Raw genomic sequence first — 22402 nt, 5'->3', positions numbered from 1 at the left:
GGGTAGCAACTGAAGATGTTGAGGAACTGACAAATTGTGGTCATGGCTTACCTTCTGGTTCCCAGATCTCAGGGCATCTGTCAAAATATTTTGGCTGTACTTTTTCTAATTATCTACTTCATTGTCATTATTTATGTTTTGTTTCATATCAGTGGATGGGGTTGTGGACTGTGTTGTAAAACATTTTCCAATCATGTCAGCCACTCCCTGACTGGGGTTGGGGCCACTAGATATAAGCAAAAGCTGGTTGTAATCTTTCACAGCCTCTCATAGCAATTGGGAAAATGCAATAGCAATCAGTTGTGGCAGGACGTCCCCCCTCTACCACAAAAAAGCTTATCTGCTCTGTCCATCAGCTGGTGCATAGCTCCAGACATTCTCCCCTCTCATATGAATTACTGAGGGGGGTGAGATCCCCAGCTGATAATAAGCATCTCTTGCCTTGAGAGCGAGATGTAGAGAGATAAACCAGGAATCCTTGACTGAAAGACACTGCTTTTACAACTATAAAAGCTACACAAATTTTCATGGAGGTATAAGTCTCCTACACACTCCTTGGAAACATGTAGGACTTCTTCCCGAAGCTTGGACGCATCTTTGTGGTTACTTTTCTGGAAACTGAGAGGAAAGGATCCTATGTGTGCCCCATCAGAAACTGGATGGTAAAATACATTGAATCCTAATCTAAACTATTTCTTCACTAGCTGTAATAATAGGTACCTCACTCGTGCACTGTATTGTTTATCTACTAGTAGTGGGTTTTTTGTTTATCTTGTGTAGTAAGTAATTTGTTAAAGTTTTATGTCTGTTAAATTTGTGTCTATTAAATAAATTACTCATTTTGTAATAGACCTAATCGGCCATGATTAAGAACCTGTGAGTGAAAGGAATGAGGGACTTGTCTTTACAAACAAACTCTGGGTCTGCTAGTAGATAAAACTAGCACTGAGAGATAAAAGAAACAATGGGAAGGATTCCACTGGAATGGAAGCTTAAATGGAATGAGATTTGTCTTTACAAACTGTAGGTCTGCTGATAAATAAAATTGGATTCTGAGAGATGAAAGAAACAATGGGAAGAACCATAAATCCCACAGGAATTCTACTGATTGACACAAGAAAAAAAAAGGGGGGGGGGGTTACATTAGAAGGGGGTCTTAGGTATTAGGCATTTTGGGAAGTCTTTGCCTCTAAAGTACCTCAGCCAATGGGGAAAGAGAGGGAAATGCAACCAGGAAATTAGGATAAAAATGAGGCTGCATCCTCCAAAATAAAAATGAGGGAAAATATATCTCGTGGACTTGCATCGTGTTTAAAAGCTGCCTGTGAGTGGCAGAAAGAAATTATAAGGTAATATGACAAATTAAAATGAGCTAAAAGAATCCAAGGAAAAAACAAAACCCTTGGAAGGAAAATTTGAATTAACACCATTAAAAAACCCCATCTCTTTCTATGTTAAAGAAATTCCAGAGGTGGTAACACAACCCAAGGATAGGGATGACGATGTTATAAATGTTCAGCCAATTCCAAATTAATAAATACTTTTATTAATTAAAGAATTGACAAAACAAAAATTTAGGACAAGCCAGCAATCGTAAGTTGTGTTGAGTCCCAGGATCGGCACTGGGTGAACCTTAGCTATGGCTTCTAGCGCACCGTAACTCCCCCTGTTCACAAAATCTAATCTTTTAGGGTCTCCTTATAGACAGTTTATGTAGCCGAGGCAGAGTATTTCTCCACAGTTCTTTGTCCTCCGTCTTTTTCTTCATATTCATAGGAGTCCCTTTTCTGCTGTCCAGTCTGTTGAATGGTTCTTCTGAGGGAAAATGAATAGTAATTCAATGTCTCAGAAGCATGAATGGGGAGGCGTTTTCTCCGATATTGATTCGAGGTCTATATCATTCCTGATAGCTGGGTCGTTCACAGTTCCACTGCCCAAGAAGGCCGATCTGTCTCTCCACCCACCTTCTTTTCTGTTGTTTTTTCCTGGGTTCCAGGCAGGGGTATTGTTCATCCTGGATTCCTGGCAGAGGCTGTTGTTTATCCTAAAATTCATTTGTCTCAAGCCCATCCGGCTTTTTCATTTTATTTTACAGAACATATCTTAAATCACATTTCATATACACAGTAACACGAATTATTTCATGTCTTTTATTACAACAATATTCAGAAAAACTGATGAAATTGATAATGCAAATATTGAATTGGATTCTAACCAAAGCACAGAAACCCCATCTCTAAAGAAGGGCGAAATTACAGAACTTAAATTGAATTCCATCATTAAAACTGAACTCTCTGAAGGACCCCAAGGCAGTCAGAGGAGGAATATGGTCAGAACATTTCCCTGTAATTCCTTGCCATTGAAAAACCTCCAAGAAAAATGTGGTCAAAAGCAGGGGAAACAGAAATTGAATATCTGTTAAAAATTTGTCTCACTGGGGAAAATGGAATATTATCGGATGGTATAGAAAGTTTCAGGTTCTGGAGTGTGTGCACCCTTTTGCACCTTGGATTATACCCTTCTGACAAATCCCGTTTAATAATCAGCAGGCTTGCATATTGGGCAGGAGGAATACATATTGTCTGAAAAAGGGGAACTTGCTTCAACTCCTATGCAGTGAGCTATGAATATCTCTGCTGCTGCTACAAAACCCACCTTGTATTTGCAAGCAAAATACAAATGTGCAGATGAAAATATCCCAACCTTGGCAGAGATTAATCTTGATGTATTAAGACCTTTGCTGAGAGAAGCTCCAAATCTGCTAAAAGACTGTTAAGTGGGGAAACAGGACGAAGTTGGGGGAGATGTGCGGCGTAGTGATGTCTTGCAAGACCCACAAACTCCCCTCTGAGAGCAAAAATGCATTACAGAGGATGGCCTTGGCTTTCAAGTACCGAGGCCTACTCTCAAGCAGTGAGGGGGAAATCTGGCAAAATCCAAAGCCCTCACTCTCACAGAGAAAAAGAAGAGAGAGAGAGACACATACACCCCCCCTCTCCTTTACAACCCAGCAGGGAGAGAAAACACACCCTAAGGACTAGGCAATCCTTGAGCCTGCATTTCAATAGCTTCTGATCACCCCTAATACTTATTTTAGCTGTAGGAGCAGAGGAAAAAACCTTTGAAAATTAGTAGTTAACACTAAAGCTTGAAATTTCTGAGTACTCCTACAGAAGCCAAAAGCTAAACTTAAGTTTAAAAAAAAAAATTGAAATTGCTTAAACTCACTCTAATGAAAAGTGTTATCCGTTATACTGCTAAAATCTGTTTTGATGTACTTAAGATTTTAAAACAAATGCATTATATCTGGAATGCCTTCTACTTACAACTCTTCTATTTGACTAATAAAAACAGAAACCAGTGTTTAACAACAGATTCTCAAAACCTAATCCTAACACAGAACCTTTTCATTGCAACTGTCCCAAATACATTTACACATAAATAAATGACAGTTTGCATAATTAGCTGCCTTCAGCTAAATACCAATTTCCCTCTAAAAGGTGAAATTCCTGTGAGACACTGGGTTAGGAATTAGAGGGGTATTGTTTAGAAATAGATATTTGGATTTTGTATATTGCTTAATATTTGCTGTATTTTACTGTGCTAACTTCCTGTAAAGGGAAGACAGGGTTTATGTGGGAGATAGGGTGTACGTGCAACAATATGAAAGAATGCAAGGATGTGTGATAAGGGAAGGATGATGTTCACCAAATCAGGACAAAATACACTAAACTTACAAGGCTACAGAAATAACAAGGCTCCTCAGACCCCCGGAGCCAGATTAGACCAGCCTCATGGTTTGGACTGTGACCAAAGGATCAGTAAGCATGTGCAAGGAGATAGGGTGAGAAGGTCAACTTTGATGAAGATCACTTCATCCCCTGACCCCCAAGATGACCACCAGAGACAAGTACAAAGGCGCAAGGGACTGATAAGTGAATTAGCATACAAAGCGGGGCAAGGTGGAGCCAGGAAATGAATATGCATAGATGTGTTGCAAAACCTAATGTATATGTAACATTTTAGAGCATAAAAAGGAACACTGAGAGCAAGTAGATGTGCATGTCTTTGCGGAGCAATCCCACATGCGCCCGGCCCAATAAACTACATACCTACTTTATAACTCACTTTGTCTTTGAGTTTTAGTCTTTCCGGGTATCATTTTTGGCGACCACGAAGGGACGTTCTCTGCCCACCCGTAGGATTGACTGAGGGACGGACTTCCTAAGGCGCACCCTGGGATTTTCCCTGGAAGGGACTCCGCTTCTCGAATCATTCACTGCGGGGACAGACAACGACCTTCTGAGCAGCGGAGAAATGGTATGTATTTCTTTTAAAAGGGGGGCCCCGTAGGGACCACTGATAAGCCACTCAGAGACGTCTGAGCTCACAGAAAGGGTCCTGGTCGGTTTAGGCTTGCAAGCAACTGTTGGTCAGACGTGGCCGGTGAGGGGGAGGGAGTTGGCTGACGGGTGGACTTGCCACTAGCAGTTCTAGGGGTGGACAGAGCAAATTCCTGTTTTATTGCTGCTATTTTGGTTGTGTGTGAGTTTTAAAAGTTCGGACGTGTGTTGTGTTTGGTTGGGTGCATGCTGTTGTGTGCGTGCCTGAGATGCACCTTTGGTGAAAAGTGAAGCTGTGGTGTATTTTTGAGGTAATACTGCCATCTTGTGTCAAAAGTCATAATTGCAGCAAACTGCCGCCTAGCTATTCCCTCTTACCGTGTGCATCAGCAAGGAGTGGGGGTTGCAAGCAAACGCTTTGTTTTTACCTTGCATATTCTCTGTTACCATGAGCTGACAGCCCCATTTGCAGAACTCATGGGCACTGGCAAGGAGTGGGGGTTGCGAGTGAACTCTTTGAACTCTGTTTTACTTTGCATATTCTTTTTTACCATGTGCTGTCTCTTTAGGGCTCATTTAGTGTTGCTTGCCAGATGAACTTTTTTTTAAGGGTTTTTGTGCTTTACTTTGGTGAAGTGCCGTCTGTAGGGAATGCTTGTTGTATTGTCTTTAGAGTTTGCCATGAGGTGTGTTTTGAGGAGGAGCAGAGGCATACGAGAGAGCTGTGGAATCGCAGCTGTCTCGAACTTGGCAAGACAGATGGAAGGAGTCCCTCTCCCCCAGTGGTTTGGACTCGATTCCTGGGAATTCGTAACTCCAGGGAGTAATTAGGTGATAAGGGGAAATTAGTGGTTTTATTTACAGGGACTATATAGGACCTCTGAAGGAGGACTGGTAACACTAGATTAGGAGCAGCCAGCACCAAAGGATTTGAATATCCAGATGAACGGGAGAAGTGGAATCATCTGTTTCTGCAGGCAAGGGCAACATGTAGTGCAAGTGTTGGTTAAGTGCAGGTCTTGCGGAGAGCATTGGTACTGTTCCTCTGGTAGAAGACATAATGCTTGTGCTCAGTGTGGGCTGCGGGATCAGGGGGACCCTGAACCAGAAATTTTGGAGTATTTCTGTGGAAGATCGCATTTAGTCCCGGAGATTTGGAGTGTAAGGGAAGAGGACTGGAAAAAGACTGTGCAAGAGTGTGAGAAGAGATTTGGGTGGAAGCGAAACAGGAGGAGAAAATAATGGGATCAAGAGATAGTAAAGAAAACCCTAGGGCAAGTCATCTGGCCTGTATTTTAGCCCACTGGAAGGAAATTGCAGGCCCATGAGGCACAGAGTCCAAATGCACCCTCGTGAAGTACTGCACCTAGTGGTGGCTCTTATACTGACTGGAAAGTGGAGTGAAATAGCCACTGACTGGGACCTTAGAATACAACACCTTGTTGCAGCTTATGCTTTTCCTTAGACGTGAGGAGAAATGGAGTGAGGTTTCATTGGTGGACATGTTTTTCTCCCTCTGAAATCACCGTGAATGTCAGAGAGATTGTGGAATTAGAGCCCCCTCTGATCCCCTGGTATTAGCCTTTGAAAAGGAAAACAAAGCTAATAGAGAGAAACCTAAGAGATGCTGCAGTACATGTTCAATCAACCAGTGCTGCACACATCATGATAAGGTCTATCAAGCAGAGACACAAAAACAAGAATTACGGGACCTATTTGGGCCACCCACTGAGGATCAAGGGGGACTAAGGGGAGGAGCAGATTCAGCTTCTTTGGAAGGGAGACAAGCTGGACCATCTGCTCCTCCGCTTACTTCCGAATTACAAAAAACATTGTATCCCCCATTTCCTGATAGTGATGATGACGAACCTTCCACAAGTATGAGTGTGCCGATAGCATGCCTGACAAGAAAACAAACAAGGGAAATAATACAAGCCCCTTTACGAGAGGCAGAATCTGGGAGCCAAAGGATATTAGTTAAAATTCCTTCTTCTACAATTGACTTATAGGGCTACAAAAGAATTGCCAAGAACTATAGAAGCGATCTGATAGGAACAGCCAAAAGGTTAGGATATATGATGAAGCAACATAAACCTGACTTGTCCGATCTGCAGTTCTGGTTGGAGGCATTAACGGAGACAGAAAAACAGTCAGTTCTGAAAATAGAGGGAGACTTAGCAGAGAACTTTTGCAAAACAACACAAGAGGATGTTAAGAATGTTTTCCCTCTCCAGAATCCATATTGGAATCCAAATGAACCAGGGCAATTGGTAAAAATACAGAACTATCAAGAATGGGTAGCAAAGGGGGTGGAACAGGCCATCCCCAAAACTATAAATTGGTCATCTTTGTATGCAATTAGGCAGACCCCCTCCGAAACTCTTTCTGAGTTTCTAGATCGCCTGAGAGATGCAATGTGTCACCATACACCATTAGATCCTGGATCTGAGATAGGGATACAGCCGCTAGTAAGTTAATTTTTAGGGCAGTCTACAGGAGATATCAGAAAGAAACTCCAGAAGCTCCAGGGACCAGAAGGAGCTGATCACCGGAAGTGCTCCCACCAGCTCCTGGAGAGAATGAGAGCAAACAGGAAACGCCCCAGTCGCCAAGCTCAGGGGGCGTGGTGAAAGATGAGGAGGCAGGTGGGGCCGAAGGCGGAGCGGGGTGGGCACAAGTGACGCAGCAGAGAGGCGGAGTTCGGGGCTGTGCCGAGAGCTGGGCGGAGCCGATTCTGTCTTCACTGGAAGACAAGCTGATGTCACCGGCACATGTGACCAAAACAAACATGGCGGACCCCATTGCTACTTCCGGAAACTTGGACCCAGTCCAGTCCAACATTCCCACTCCCCCGCAGCCAGCACCAGCACAGCCCGTCACGCATTCACAGGCATCCTAGTGCCCCCTGCCAGAATCTGACTCAGAAGGAGAGGTTTCTGAGCCCAACATTCGTTGCACACCTCGGCTGCCAAAAAAAGTACGGTGTTCGGATGAATTACAACAAATAATAACTAAACTCGCTGAGCTTTCTAATCGCCAGAGCCAACTTGAGCAGCAAGCAATTGCAGCATCCAGGATTTCTCCACAAAAAATGCACAATTTACCAGCTTTATCCTCTTTGCAATCCAATCAGGCATTGCCGCCTGCTGCCCAGCAGATGGCGCTGCCTGCCACCCAAACAGACCCAATTCAAAAACGCTGGGCTGGTGTTTTAAAGGGCGCTATTTTAGATGGTGATTTTAAAGCTGCCAATTCCATTGTCTGCCCAGTCATAATAGAGCAAAACAACGCTAAATGGGAACCACATGAGTGGAAAGTCTTACAATCGGCCAAACAAACTGTTGTAAATCATGGTATTAGGTCCGAGGCAGCCAAAAATATCATACAATATATTTTTACGGCTGATCTCCTTTATCTGGCAGATTGTTCCAGCATCGCATCTCTGCTATTGACGCCCTGGCAATTTCTTATTTTTGAAAGGGAATGGAGACGCTTAGCCACCGAAGAGGCAAATAAGCACCAAACAGTAGGGGACCCATTTTATGGAATCCAGCCAGATATGTTAACAGGGCAGGGTCCTTATGCGACGATTAATGTACAACTGACATTTCCAATTGAAATTCATCAGCTGTCTCAGGCATCGGCCCACAAAGCTTTGCTACTAGTGCTAGATAAGAAAAAGCCTGCGTCATATGCAAATATTAAGCAAGGAGCCACTGAACCTTACCGCCAGTTTATTGATCGCTTATCTGCAGCCTTGAAAGATGCCCCAGATTTACCCACAGATGTGCAAGAACATCTGTTTCATTCTCTTGCCTTTGAAAATGCTAACCCTTCCACCAGGACTGTGTTAGCTTCCCTTCCCCAAGGCTGCGGGGTCGATGAAATGTTAGTAAGAGAAACCAGAGCAGAACAGAACAACCAAATGGCAGCATTCACAGCAGCTATGCAAAATGCAATGCAACAACAGGGACATATTATGGCAGCTGCATTAACAGGAAAAAGCATCTGCCATTCCAGCAACAACAGAAGACCAGCATCTGGCATTGTTTGCTTCCGCTGTGGTGATACAGGCCATTTCAAGAGAGCCTGTCAAAAGACTGTGTGGTGTCACAAATGTAGTGAAGACACCCATGCCACTGAAGCCTGTAGGAAGCAGGGAAACTTCAAAGCCAGTGCGCTAAGGCAGTGCGCTAAGGCACAAATCAATGCCTTGACCCACAAGATCCCAAAAATGGTTTCTTAAAACAAGAACAGGCCTGCCACATGGGGAAGTCTTGGTGTAGATATAACAACAGCAGAAGAAGTTACCTTACAAGACAAAGAAGTAACCCTGATTCCAACCAACGTATATGGACCAATGTACAGCACAATCTCTCTAGTTGGAGGTTTGTTGCTAGGAAGAGCCTCCACAGGCAAACAATGTGTAATAGTGATTCCAGGAGTCATTGATGCAGATTACACAGGACAAGTGAAAATAATGGCTTATGCTTTGCAGCCACCTGTAACCATTCCAAAAGGGAGCTAAATTGCTCAAATTATCCCATTTGAAAATATTTTACCACATTGTCAGCCACCAAAAGAGCCAACTGAACAAGAAAGAGGAGATGGGAGCTTTGGATCAACCGACCACAATGTCTTTCTTACAGTAAGCCTGAAAGATCGCCCACGAATCACAGTGAAATTAAAACATGGTGACCAGATCGTCCCTCGATCACCACTTCTCAACACAGGTGCAGACATTTCCATTATAAATCAAATGCACTGGCAGCCTGATTGGCCTCTGCAATCTCCCTACACCCACGTTGTAGGGGTGGGCAGCATGAGTATCCCCTCAATGAGCGCAGACCCTATCCATATTATCTTTGAAGACAATCAGGTCATTGTGGCTCAACCCTATGTTATGCCGTTGCCCGACGAACTTCCAGGATTGCTAGGCAGAGATGTGCTTTCTCAACTGGGAATGGTTCTAACCACTGACCAGCATTTTCCTTGATGGCCACTGCAGAGCAGCCACCCATTTTAAAAATCACCTGGTTGACTGAAACTCCTGTATGGGTCGAGCAATGGCCAATGATAGATGCAAGGCTGCAAATTACTAAGCAATTGGTACAAGAGCAACTTGAAGCTGGTCACATTCGGCCCTCAGTGAGTCCATGGAACACACCAATTTTTGTTATCCCTAAAAAATCAGGAAAATGGAGATTATTACATGATCTCCACAAAGTCAATGAGCAAATGCAAGCAATGGGTGCTTTACAACCAGGCCTGCCAGCACCAACTATGATACCTCAAGGGTGGAACATCGTAGTCATCGATTTAAAAGACTGCTTCTTCACCATCCCGCTTCATCCACAGGACACTCAATGCTTTGCTTTCACTGTGCCATCTATCAACAGAGCAGCCCCAGCACAACAATATGAATGGACTGTATTACCCCAGGGGGGCCGGAACTCACCTACAATGTGTCAGTTATTCGTTAACTGGGCCTTGCTACCCATTAGCCAACATTTTTCTAGTGCAATGATTTATCGTTATGTTGATGACATTCTTATTGCCACCAAACAACCATTAGCAGAAACAGATTTAAACTGGTTGATTGCAGAATTGAAACATCGTGGACTGACTGTAGCCCCAGAAAAAATACAGCGATCAGCTCCTTGGAGATAATTAGGCTGGCTGATCACAAGTGCACAAATTTGCCCACAGAAGATCACTTTACACACCAGCATTTCCACCTTGCATGATGCCCAGAGACTTTTTGGAAACTTACAGTGGGTTCGTACCATTGTAGGAATCACCAATGATGATTTACAACCATTTTTACCGTGGCTTCATGGTAGCGACGGCAGCAGTCCCCAAAAGTGTACCCCCGAACAACAAAGAGCTTTAAGTCAGGTATCAGAAAAGTTAGAACGTAGTTGGAGTGCTCGCCGCATAGAGCATCTTCCACTGTCACTTTTCCTTTCCAACGCTGATGCCTGTCCATTTGCCATTGTTTTTCAATGGCAAAAGAAAAAGGGGGAAGGCCTGTCTAAGTTTAGGTCAACAGCAAGTGTGGTGGAATGGGTGTTTTTACCTGTGCAACCAAAGAGTGCAGAACATGACCAGAACAGATGCTCTTGCTGCATTGATAAAAAAGGGCAGAGACAGAATTGTAGAGATAGATGGAAAGGAACCAGCAGACATCAGTGTTCCTGTGAGAAGTGAAGATTTAGAGTGGAAGCTGAGACATTGTGTTGCAATGCAATAAGCATTGCTGGGTTTTACAGGTGTGGTTCACAACCAGCAGCTGAAAGGCCCGATGTGGACTCTAATCACACGCTATCAGTGGCTAGAGAGACTTCTGTGCTCCTTGACACCAGTTAAAGGAAGAAGAGTTTTTACTGATGCTGGTCGAAAAACAAGAAGGGCTGTGTGTGTATGGCAACAGCAAGGAGAATGGATGCAACATGTACTTAAGAGTGAAGCGGGAGACAGTCTGAAAACCCTTGAACTGAGAGCAGTGTGTTGGGCTTTGCAAACCTGGAACAAAGAACCACTCAGTGTTGTTTCGGACTTCTTATATGTAGTTGGAGTTGTGCAAAGAATTGAGGATGCACTCATCAGGACCACCCAAAATCAGCGCCTTGGAAAACTGTTTTTGCAATTAAGTGTACTGAAACAGTGTCAGCATGTCTTTTGTGTCATGCACATTTGCAGCCATCAGTGCGACAGTGGTTTAGGAGAAGGCAACGCACGAGCAGACGCTGCAGTCAGTTGCATTGCCCACATCCCTCCTGAAAATAAATTTGTGAGGGCTCCCGACAGCCATGAGAATTTTCATCAAAATGCTAGGGCCCTGCATCGACAATTCCAAATTTCCCTGAATGATGCACAGCGGATTGTGCGTGCCTGCCCTCAATGTAGTCATCATGGGCCTGGCCTTGGCCTGGGCACGAACCCAAGGGGAATGACAGCTTTAGAATTGTGGCAGATGGATGTAACTCATGTTCCAGAATTTGGAAGATTGAAATATGTCCATTTCACTGTTGATACCTATTCTAAATTTATCTGGGCCACTGCGCAATCAGGCAAAAGAGCTTTGCATGTTCAAAGACACCTGACTGTTTGTTTTGCAGTGATGGGAGTGCCTGCAGAAATTGACTGACAATAGTCCAGCCTATGTCGGTCAGCGAGTTGATAGATTTATGCAGAAGTGGGGAGTCAAGCATACCACCGGAATTCCTCACTCTCCCACTGGTCAAGCCATCATAGAAAGGGCTAATCGGACACTGAAAGAATATCTAGCAAAGCTAAAACAGGGTGATGAGACTGACATAACTAGTCGATTATCCAAGGTGCTGTTCACTTTAAACTATTTGTGCCTAGCAGAAGGAAGAGAAGAGCCTGCAGATGTTATCCATCACCATGCAGTGAAAGACGGAAGACCACTAGCGATTCCAGGGCTTTATGTATATCACAAAAACATGCGAACGGGCTAATGGCAGTGACCGAGACCTGTATTATTTAATGGTCGCCGTTATATGTTTCCACAGGAGAACCAAGACCTGTTTGGGTCCTGAGCCAATTTACCCGTGCATGTCCGCAGTCAGAGATACCAACTAACAGTGATAACCACAGTGACAGCAGTGATTTACCTGAAGTACCTCGTGAAGACCCTGAGACTGCTGAAAATTAATTGTTAAATTAGAAAAAATAGTCATACAGTTGCAGTTATAAGATTAAGCTTAGCGATAAGTCATTGTTAAGATTTAAGATTAGGTATTAAGCAGGTGTTGTTTGTTTTGCTTTTCTAAGAGAGACAACCAAAACAATGAATAGAATGTTAGGTGTTGCAATGTTTATTTTAGTTAATGTTTTAATAGAAAGAGTATCAGGAATGCTTGAAATTGACCCAAGACAAAATATGTGGGTGTCCTGGGGTGACAGGACATTTTTCACGCTTTGTATCCCAAATCGTGGTTCTTTTTTTTTTTTTCCCTGTTCCCGTGTTCTCAGTTTGTTTTGTCTGTGGCTGAGCCCCTTCCCCGGCTGCTTGCTTCTGGCCTGCTGCTAGCTTTAGGCTGCTTTGCTGGCTTTGCTCTCTTGCTTTCTGCTTTTTGCTTGCTTTTTTGCCATTTTTCTGCTTTTGTGTTTCCCCTTCTTTCCTTCCTCCCTTCCCTGAAGACATCGGACCTGCTTCGGGCCCTGATTTCGGGAACATCAAGGGAACACCCCCCGGAGTCTGCACCTGAAAGAAGCTTTGGCACCCTCCCCAGCAGACACTGCTCACCCTCTCTTGAACTGGTGAAAACATTTGCTGTCATCTCGGACTGTTTTCCTTGTGTTGGGAAGTGTTTTTGTTTTTTTTTTCCATTGTTTCTCAATAAACAAGTTTTTTCCACTTTCTCCTCTGAGGAAATTCCTCCCGAACCCGGTGGTGGGGTTTTGTGGAATTTTGTCCTAAACTAGGACAAACATATTTTGGTGGCCCGTACGGGGGACGATCATACAAAGTGGAAAAAGCTTTATTCTAATAATATTTTGGTTTCTGTTGTTTTGTGGGCATATTGGTATGTCTCTTTTTGAAGGTATAATGTCATTTGGAGTGAAAGCCTGCCTTTATTTCTGGTCATTAGGGTTCTTTGAAGTTTTAAAACCTTTTTGGTCGTTAGGTTTATTCTCTTATCCAGCAATAGCTCCGATATTGTCCCTGATGCATAGCTTTTGTAACCGTGGGGCCCTAACCAGAATATTTATCGGGCTGGGCTTGGTTGTGATGATTTGCAAGAGGTTTATAAAAATGTTATTGGTTCCAGGAATGTATGGTTCATGGTTATGGTTGTGTACTCAGTTTGTTAGGGGAGAAGCAGGGGAAGAGGCTTTTCAGCCTTTGCTTTCCTTCTTCTCCTCCGAATTGTTTACATCTCTATTAGAAAATGTTTGGTCCTCCCTGACTGCCAAGGACACCATCTTTCTGGCATTTAATTTAGTAAGCTTTCTTTATACTGTCTGCAGTTTATATAAGATGAAGGCTGAGATTTCTAGAGGGGCTGGCGAGACTCCTGATTTAGGAGTGAAACCAAGGGTGAAGAATTCTGAGTGGCGTGGGAAATGGGAGGATATGGGCCAAATTTTAAAGGAGTTTTCTGACCCTGTAGTCTGGGACTTCCCATCTGAACAAATTCAGAACCCAGCTGAGGTGGTAAAGTATCTGAAAGAGAGGTGCCATGGTAACACTAAGGAGGAAAGGATCATTGCAGTGAGCTGGGCCCTGGCACATGCTTATCGCACCCTGCTAGATACTGTGGGGCAGCAGATAGAGGAAAGGGAACAGGGAGATAAATTAGTTACTGTCCCAGTCACTCAGGCTGCAGCAAACATCCCAGGCTCCAGGCCAGTAGTTAAACCAGACAGTAAGCCCCAACCAATGGCTGTTGCTGCAAATACAAAAGGTGGAAAGTGTAAAAGCAAGACTGACCGAAGGGTGGAGGATGATGATGATCCAAGAGAAGGACCATCACCAACATCAGAGACCACAGCAAGTGGCACAGATTCCGGAGCCAATATTGATTCCTTCTCCCTGAAGGACCTTTGATGCCTAAGGAAGGATTATAGGCGACAGCCCGATGAATCTATAACTAGTTGGCTAGTCCGCCTTTGGGATGCGGCAGGGGAGGCTACCATTCTGGATGGCACTGAAGCGAGGCATTTAGGATCCCTGTCACATGATCCTGTCATCGACCAAGGCATGATGAGGAGGGCTAGCACTCACAGCCTCTGGGAACGGGTCCTGGACAGCGTAGCACAAAGATACCTGTGTGCAGATGACCTCTATATTCAGCAGACACGGTGGAAGACCATAGAACAGGGGATCCAACGCCCGAGGGAGATGGCAGTGGTAGAGATCATTTTTTCAGATGATATAACAACTAGGAATCCGGACTTAGTACCGTGCACACCTGTAATGTGGAGGAAACTTGTGCACCTTGGGCCACCTGAATACGCTTCTGCTCTAGCAATAATGAAGCGGGATGAGGTATATGACACTGTGCTCGATATGGCAAAGAAGCTTCGGGCATATGCAGATGCTGTACATGGCCCAACTCAGGCCAGAATTGCAGCTGTGGAAACACGACTGCAGAAATTAGAAGACAAAATAGAGGAAAGTCGTAAGAAACTCAGGGAAGAGATTAAGGAGGACCTCCTCCAAATCTCAGCTGTACAAATTAGAGGCCCTAGTATCCAACGCAGACATTCCCTTGTTGGGGAGAGAAGGTACACCCCACGAGCTGAGTTGTGGTTCTTCCTACGTGAGTCTGGAGAAAACATGAGGAGATGGGATGGGAAGCCTACTGCTGCTCTGGCACAACGGGTGCGTGAATTTAAGGAAGGTAAGAAAAGGGAAGCAGCTCCAGTTGCCCGTACTCGAACTGTCAGGCATAATGATGACGATGACTTGTCCGATCCCCTTGAAGGAACTTCCAAGACATATGTCTCAGGAAAGAAGGATAACCAGGCTTAGAGGGGCCCTGCCTCTAGCCAGGAAGAGGCACGGGAAAACCGAGTTTTTTGGACAGTATGGGTTCTATGGCCTGGCACATCAGAGCCACAGAAATATAAAGCTTTGGTTGATACCGGTTCTCAGTGTACCCTAATGCCATCAGAACATGTGGGAACAGAACCTATTTCCATTGCCGGTGTGACAGGGGGATCACAAGAATTGACCCTGTTGGAAGCCAAGGTGAGCCTGACTGGGAAGGAGTGGCAGGAACATCCGGTTGTGACTGGCCCAGAGGCTCCGAGTATTCTGGGCATAGACTATCTCAGGAATGGCTATTACAAAGACCCTAAGGGGTTCAGATGGGCTTTTGGAATAGCTGCCGTGGAGGCAGAGGGCATTAAGAAATTGAACACCTTGCCTGGACTGTCAGAGAACCCATCTGCAGTAGGACTCCTGAAGGTAGAAGAGCAACGAGTACCTGTTGCCACCTCGACAGTGCATCGCCGGCAGTATCGAACAAATCGAGATGCTGTGATCCCCATTCACAAGATGATCCGAGAGCTGGAGATCCAAGGGGTGGTTAGTAAAACCCACTCACCCTTCAACAGTCCCATCTGGCCTGTGCGTAAATCTGAAGGAGAATGGAGATTGACCGTGGATTACCGTGCTTTGAATGAAGTGACTCCACCACTGAGCGCTGCTGTGCCGGACATGCTGGAACTCCAGTACGAGCTGGAGTCCAAGGCAGCGAAGTGGTATGCCACAATCGACATTGCTAACGCATTTTTCTCCATTCCTCTGGCTGCAGAATGCAGGCCTCAGTTTGCTTTCACCTGGAGGGGCGTGCAGTACACCTGGAACCGACTGCCCCAGGGGTGGAAGCACAGTCCTACCATCTGTTATGGACTGATCCAGACTACGCTAGAAAAGGGTGAGGCTCCAGAACATTTACAATACATTGATGATATCATTGTGTGGGGAAACACAGCAGCAGAAGTGTTTGAGAAAGGAGAGAAAATAATCCAAATTCTCCTGGAAGCTGGCTTTGCCATTAAGAAAAGTTAAGGGACCTGCTCGGGAGATCCAGTTCCTGGGAGTGAAGTGGCAAGATGGACGGCGCCAGATTCCTACTGATGTCATCAACAAAATCACAGCTATGTCCCCACCAACCAACAAGAAGGAAACACAAGCTTTCTTAGGTGCTATAGGTTTCTGGAGGATGCACATTCCTGAATACAGTCAGATTGTGAGCCCTCTTTACTTGGTTACCCGTAAGAAGAATGATTTCTATTGGGGCCCTGAACAGCAGCAAGCCTTTGCCCACATCAAGCAGGAGATCGCTCATGCACTGGCCCTTGGCCCAGTCAGGACAGGACCAGAGGTGAAGAACGTGCTCTGCTCTGCAACCGGGAACCATGGCCTGTCCTGGAGCCTTTGGCAGAAGGTGCCTGGTGAGACCCGAGGCTGACCACTGGGATTCTGGAGTCGGAGCTACAGAGGGTCTGAAGCCAACTACACCCCAACAGAGAAAGAAATCCTGGCCGCGTATGAAGGAGTCCAAGCTGCTTCAGAAGTGATTGGTACCGAGGTACAACTCTTCCTGTCACCTCGACTACCCGTGCTGGGGTGGATGTTCAAAGGAAAGGTTCCCTCTACCCACCATGCCACCAATGCTACATGGAGCAAGTGGATTGCCCTCATTACACAGCACGCCCAAATTGGGAAACTAAATCGTCCTGGGATTTTGGAGGTAATTACAAATTGGCCTGAAGGTGAAAGCTTCAGTCTCACTGGTGAAGAGGGAGAAGAACAAGTGGCCTGTGCTGAAGAAGCTCCACCATATAACCAACTGCCAGCAGAAGACACACGCTACGCTCTTTTTACTGATGGTTCCTGTCGCCTTGTGGGGATGAACCGGAAGTGGAAAGCAGCCGTATGGAGCCCCACACCACAAGTTGCACAAGCTATCGAAGGAGAAGGTGGATCGAGTCAACTCGCGGAGCTCAAAGCCGTTCAATTGGCCCTGGACATTGCTGAAGCAGAGAAGTGGCCAAAACTTTACCTTTATACTGATTCCTGGATGGTAGCTAATGCTCTGTGGGGATGGCTGAAGAGATGGAAGGAGGCGAACTGGCAGCGCAGAGGAAAACCAATTTGGGCTGCTGAAGAATGGAAAGACATCGCTACCCGGTTAGAGAAACTACCTGTGAAGGTTTGCCATGTAGATGCCCATGTCCCTAGAAGCAGAGCTAATGAGGAGCAGCAGAACAATCAGCAGGTAGATCAGGCTGCAAAGATAGGGGAGTTGAAGATAGATCTTGACTGGGAGCACAAAGGAGAGCTGTTCCTAGCACGATGGGCCCATGATGCCTCAGGCCACCAGGGTAGAGATGCCACCTATAAGTGGGCACGAGACCGAGGGGTGGATCTAACCATGGATAGCATTTCTCAGGTTATCCATGACTGTGAGACATGTGCTGCCATTAAACAGGCTAAGCGGGTGAAGCCCCTCTGGTATGGGGGGCGGTGGTCCAAGTACAAGTATGGGGAGGCTTGGCAGATTGATTTCATCACGCTGCCTCAAACCCGCCAAGGCAAGTGCCATGTGCTAACCATGGTAGAAGCCACTACGGGATGGTTGGAAACCTACCCCGTGTCTCATGCTACAGCCCGCAACACCATCCTGGGCCTTGAAAAGCAGGTCCTTTGGAGGCATGGTACTCCTGAGAGGATTGAGTCAGACAATGGGACTCATTTTAAAAATAATCTTATTAACACCTGGGCTAGGGAACATGGCATCGAGTGGGTGTACCACATCCCCTACCATGCACCAGCTGCAGGTAAAGTGGAGAGGTACAATGGATTGTTAAAAACCACTTTGAAAGCACTGGGTGGGGGGTCTTTCAAGAACTGGGAGCAGCATTTAGCAAGAGCCACCTGGTTAGTTAACACTCGAGGTTCCACCAACCGAGCAGGTCCTGCCCAGTCTGAGCCCCTTAATATAGTAGATGGAGATAAAGTCCCAGTGGCCCATGTCAGAGGTTTGTTGGGGAAGACAGTATGGATTAATCCTGCCTTGAGTACAGGCAAACCCATTCGTGGGATTGTCTTTGCTCAAGGACCAGGTTATACCTGCTGGGTAATGCAGAAAGATGGGACAACCCGTTGTGTACCTCAGGGAGATCTGATTGTGGGATGATATCATTGTTCGCTGAGCGTTACCACCATTATCTGTACGTTAGATCATACAGATATGAGACAGAAGGAAACGTGAAAGTGTCAAAGGTCTGAGCAAGTAAGATGGAAGGAAATGTGTAAGTGTGGAAGGTTTGAGCAAGTGAGAAGAAAGTTTTTTTTCATTGTGTTCAGTAACATGTTCACGATATGGGATAAGGGGTGGAATGTCCTGGGGTGACAGGATATTTTTCACGCTTTGTATCCCAAATCGTGGTTCTTTTTTTTTTTTTCCCTGTTCCCATGTTCCCAGTTTGTTTTGTCTGTGGCTGAGCCCCTCCCCCGGCTGCTTGCTTCTGGCCTGCTGCTAGCTTTAGGCTGCTTTGCTGGCTTTGCTCTCTTGCTTTCTGCTTTTTGCTTGCTTTTTTGCCATTTTTCTGCTTTTGTGTTTCCCCTTCTTTCCTTCCTCCCTTCCCTGAAGACATCGGACCTGCTTCGGGCCCTGATTTCGGGAACATCAAGGGAACACCCCCCGGAGTCTGCACCTGAAAGAAGCTTTGGCACCCTCCCCAGCAGACACTGCTCACCCTCTCTTGAACTGGTGAAAACATTTGCTGTCATCTCGGACTGTTTTCCTTGTGTTGGGAAGTGTTTTTGTTTTTTTTTTCCATTGTTTCTCAATAAACAAGTTTTTTCCACTTTCTCCTCTGAGGAAATTCCTCCCGAACCCGGTGGTGGGGGAGGGAGTTGTGGAATTTTGTCCTAAACTAGGACAGTGGGTCACTTGGGCCAATCGGAGCAAACAAAATTCCTTTTGCTTGTCTTTAGCCACACCATCAAATCCTTTTCAGACTTGCTTGATTGGAGTCCCAGTGGACTCCATGACAGAGTTCAGAACCTGGTCTCAAATCAAAATTAATCCAAAAAGTGTTTTAGGAACACAAGTTGTTGCCATTGCACAAAATCTTAAAGTTGCTAGTACTGAGCCCCAAGAACTTGATCTTTTGAGTTCTATCCCAGGGAATTACTGTTTGATCTTTGGACATTTTATCATAAATTGAAGCTTGCTAATTGTAGACAAACGGCAACTGAAAAAATGGCAACACTTGGTTGTCTCCCCAGTCTCCATTGTATTATAACTATACTGAATACTGTAACAATTGGACTGAGTCTTTAACACCATTAACAGGTGTTGCTAGAAAATTACCGCCAGGGATCTTTCTCATTTGTGGATAGAGCCTGGTCTGCAGTGCCTCAAGAAGCTGTAGGAGGTCCATGCCATTTTGGTAAATTAACATTGTTTGCTTCTAGCATTCATCAAGTTTTAGGATTGTCTCAAAAGACCCGACGAGTCAAAGGCAGTATGTCTCAACTAAGCCCCAACTGTAAAGATCGAGTTATAGCCACCTGCAGCTGTAATTTCAGCATCATTTTTTGCCCCAGGAGTTGCTTCAGCGCAAGCCCTCACGCAATTAAAAAATTTACCCTGCTGGACAGGAAAACAAATTAATATAACATCCAATCTACTAAGTGAGCTTGCCAAAGATGTTAATGATATTCGTCATGCTATTCTTCAAAACAGAGCCGCAGTGGACTTCCTCCTTTTAGCACAAGGGCATGGATGTGAAGAATTTGAGGGCATGTGCTGCATGAATTTATCAGACCATTCACAATCAATTTACAAGCAGCTGTTACAGTTAAAAGATAACATGAAAAAACTCGTAGTTGCAGACACTCCGTTTGACAAATGGCTTGGATCATGGGGTTTTACTGGGTGGCTCAAGGACTTGATCCGTTTTAGTGTAGTGGTACTCGTTATTATAGTTATTTTAATTATCGTGCCTTGCTTGATACGGTGTATGCAAAAATTAGCCAACTGTGCCTTAGCATCAGTTTGGGTAGCTCAAAAAGAAAAAGAGGGAACTGTAACCGAATTTCTTAGAGATCGTGGGCACAATGTGCTGTGGAATGAGATTTGAGCTATCCCAAACTGGGCCTCAGATTTTGGCCTGCACAGAAGTAGATAAGTTTTGTGGCGCAGTTAGAAATTAGGTTAAGGTGTGGGCACAGACTGCATGGGGCAAATAGAGTGAAGATACGGTAGCTGCCTTAACCTGAAATAGTTTACATACTTGTTCACGCTGAATGCCAATAAGAATGCACCTGCAACTGTAAATTATTTTGCACTGTATAAAACCAGCCATTTCAGGAATGAAGAGGAGAACGTATGTTGTAACCACATTGTTCATATCGTACTTTGCTCTGTTCCAGCTTCCAAATAGGGACCCTGGCTTCAATTAGTGCCGATATATTGATTGCATGATGTGAATTTACTGATTTTTATGATGAGTATTATTTATAACATATTATTAGTGTATTTATAGCCAGCTTCTTATATGCTTTAACATATCTTTTGTAGTTATTCAAAAGACACATGTAATTTCAAGATCCTTCCTTATATTTTTTAGCTGCTTTAGCATTTCATAACTACTATTGTTGAGAGCTTTGTTTTTAAAATGTATTAAGAGAGACACTCTAGTAAAAAGCCAGGGCCCTGGCCTTGCCCTGACTTTAACTAGATGGGATGTTTTTACCAAAGAGCCCAGATGTTTTCTGCATCAAAACTAGATTCAAGTCACTTTGACTTGACAATTTGATCTTGTCAATATGACAGCTGGACCGACTTTTGGAGTGAACCTGAGCACCTTGCCCAGGAAAGGATATCCAGGGCCTCACTGTAAAGAGGTTTGTAAGCTCTTTGCAGACTGGGGTGATGATACAGTATTTTAGTGATTAATAATTATCCAACTTCACATGTGTTACTGTTAACGGCCATTAATTATGCTTGTCATCTGAAATACTCTTAATTGTTGTATCTGAGTTTTTTCCTGATTGTTGTCAGTTTTTGACAAGAGTTATGCATCTTTTCATCAAGATATACTTTCTCTATTAACCTGGGGCAAAGGACTTGCTTGTGTTTCTGCAGATACAGAATGCGGGTGGATTCCTGGCTCTAACAGAAGAAAAGAAGATAAGAAAAGCCCACATCCAGCTTCTAGTCGTCAATGAAGATGCCCAAACCTCTCAGTGTCAGAAAACAATGGGGCATCCGTAAGTTTCTATATATGCCCAACTCTCCGTAGTCACTCTTAGGGAGAGACTTACTGGAGAAATTACAGGCAACCATTTCATTCAAAAATGGGGAAGTTACTCTGGAGGTGAATGAGCACAAATATGTAGAAGTGTTGAGTTTCATATTGACAGCTATCAAGGTTAAAGAAGAAATTCATGAGGAGATACCGAACCAAGTGTTTCCGGGAGTATGGGCTTCCAATGTACCAGGGAGGGCGAAAAATGCACAACCAATACAAATTAGGTTTAAGGAAGGAAAACAACCAGTTAGAATTAAAAAGTATCCTCTAAGGAAGGAAGATAGAGAAAGAATTAGCCTGATAATTGAAATTTTTTTACAGCTGTGGTTATTGAAGAACTGCCAATCTGATTTCAACACTCCTATCCTGCCTGTCCAGAAACCTGATGGGTCATACCAAGTTGTACAGGATTTACAGGCTGTTAACAAGATAACTGAGAATCTCTACCCTGTGGTGGCTAACCTGTACACCGTGTTAATGTGTTTAACACCAGAGCTTACTTGGTTTACCACTTTAGATTTGAAGGATGCCTTCTTTTGCCTCCCTCTCCAGGAAGCCAGCCAGAAGACTTTTGCATTCGAATGGGAAAATCCCAAAAGTGGATGCAAATCTCAGCTCACATGGACAGTTCTTCCCCAAGGGTTCAAAAACTTGCCCACCCTGTTTGGAGAACAACTTGCAAAGGACTTGAAATCTTGGGAAGCTCCATTAGGAGAAGGGAAACTTGCAGTATGTGGATGACATCCAAATAGCTACCCCAACAGAATCACAGAATCATTAGGTTGGAAGAGACCTCCAGGATCACTGAGTCCAACCCAACCCTAACCTCCACTAAACCATGGCACCAAGTGCCACATCTAGTCTTTTCTTAAACACATCCAGAGATGGGGAATCTACCACCTCCCCAGGTAGACCATTCCAATAAAAAACTTTTTCCTAATATCCAGCCTATATTTCCCTTGGCACAGCTTAAGACTGTGTCCTCTCGTTCTGTCAGTTGCTGCCTGAAGAAAGAGACCAACTCCCAAATGACTACAACCACCTTTCAGGAAGTTACAAAGAGAGTGATAAGGTCACCTCTGAGTCTTCTCCAGACTAAACAACCCCAGCTCCCTCAGTCGTTCCTCATAGGGCTTGTGCTCCAAGCCCCTCACCAACCTTGTTGCCCTCCTCTAGATGTGCTCAAGCATCTCAAGGTCTTTCCTAAACTGAGGGGCCCAAAAGTGGACACAATACTCAAGGTGTGG

At 44.7% G+C, this 22402-nt stretch overlaps 3 protein-coding genes across 4 annotated transcripts in view; 2 read left to right on the top strand and 1 right to left on the bottom strand.

Moving 5' to 3' along the window:
• Positions 1-22402, bottom strand: part of LOC134565197 (guanine nucleotide-binding protein G(q) subunit alpha) — a 275102-nt gene that overhangs the window by 57779 nt on the left and 194921 nt on the right. The window lies entirely within an intron of this gene.
• LOC134565198 (uncharacterized) lies at positions 1588-21979 on the top strand. 2 transcript variants are annotated; one of them, XR_010083806.1, is made up of 3 exons: positions 1588-4320; positions 20990-21114; positions 21708-21979. XR_010083806.1 is itself a non-coding variant. In XM_063424684.1 (2 exons), exon 2 carries the CDS (start codon positions 12901-12903, stop codon positions 13921-13923), a length of 1023 nt encoding a protein of 340 aa, XP_063280754.1. In that variant the 5' UTR covers positions 1588-4320; positions 12345-12900; the 3' UTR covers positions 13924-14569. The 2 variants fall into 2 exon arrangements, 1 of the variants encoding a protein (XP_063280754.1); XM_063424684.1 differs by lacking the exons at positions 20990-21114; positions 21708-21979 and adding an exon at positions 12345-14569.
• Positions 15237-19768, top strand: LOC134565196 (uncharacterized). The gene is made up of 2 exons (XM_063424682.1): positions 15237-17107; positions 18317-19768. The coding sequence occupies exons 1-2, from the start codon at positions 16460-16462 to the stop codon at positions 18767-18769; spliced, it is 1101 nt and encodes a 366-aa protein (XP_063280752.1). The 5' UTR covers positions 15237-16459; the 3' UTR covers positions 18770-19768.

The sequence above is a fragment of the Prinia subflava genome (assembly GCF_021018805.1).
Source record: "Prinia subflava isolate CZ2003 ecotype Zambia chromosome W unlocalized genomic scaffold, Cam_Psub_1.2 scaffold_39_NEW, whole genome shotgun sequence".
In the NCBI taxonomy this organism is placed as follows: Eukaryota; Metazoa; Chordata; class Aves; order Passeriformes; family Cisticolidae; genus Prinia; species Prinia subflava.
This window is presented reverse-complemented; position numbering and strand designations above follow the sequence as displayed.

Excerpts from the sequence above, each read along its gene's own strand:
- LOC134565196 (XM_063424682.1), top strand. The coding sequence starts at position 16,460 with ATGTTCAAAGGAAAGGTTCCCTCTACCCACCATGCCACCAATGCTACA. Across the intron at positions 17,108-18,316 it reads AGCAGCAGAACAATCAGCAG|TTTGTTTTGTCTGTGGCTGA; the intron begins GTAGATCAGGCT and ends CCATGTTCCCAG.
- LOC134565198 (XM_063424684.1), top strand. The coding sequence starts at position 12,901 with ATGTCTCTTTTTGAAGGTATAATGTCATTTGGAGTGAAAGCCTGCCTT.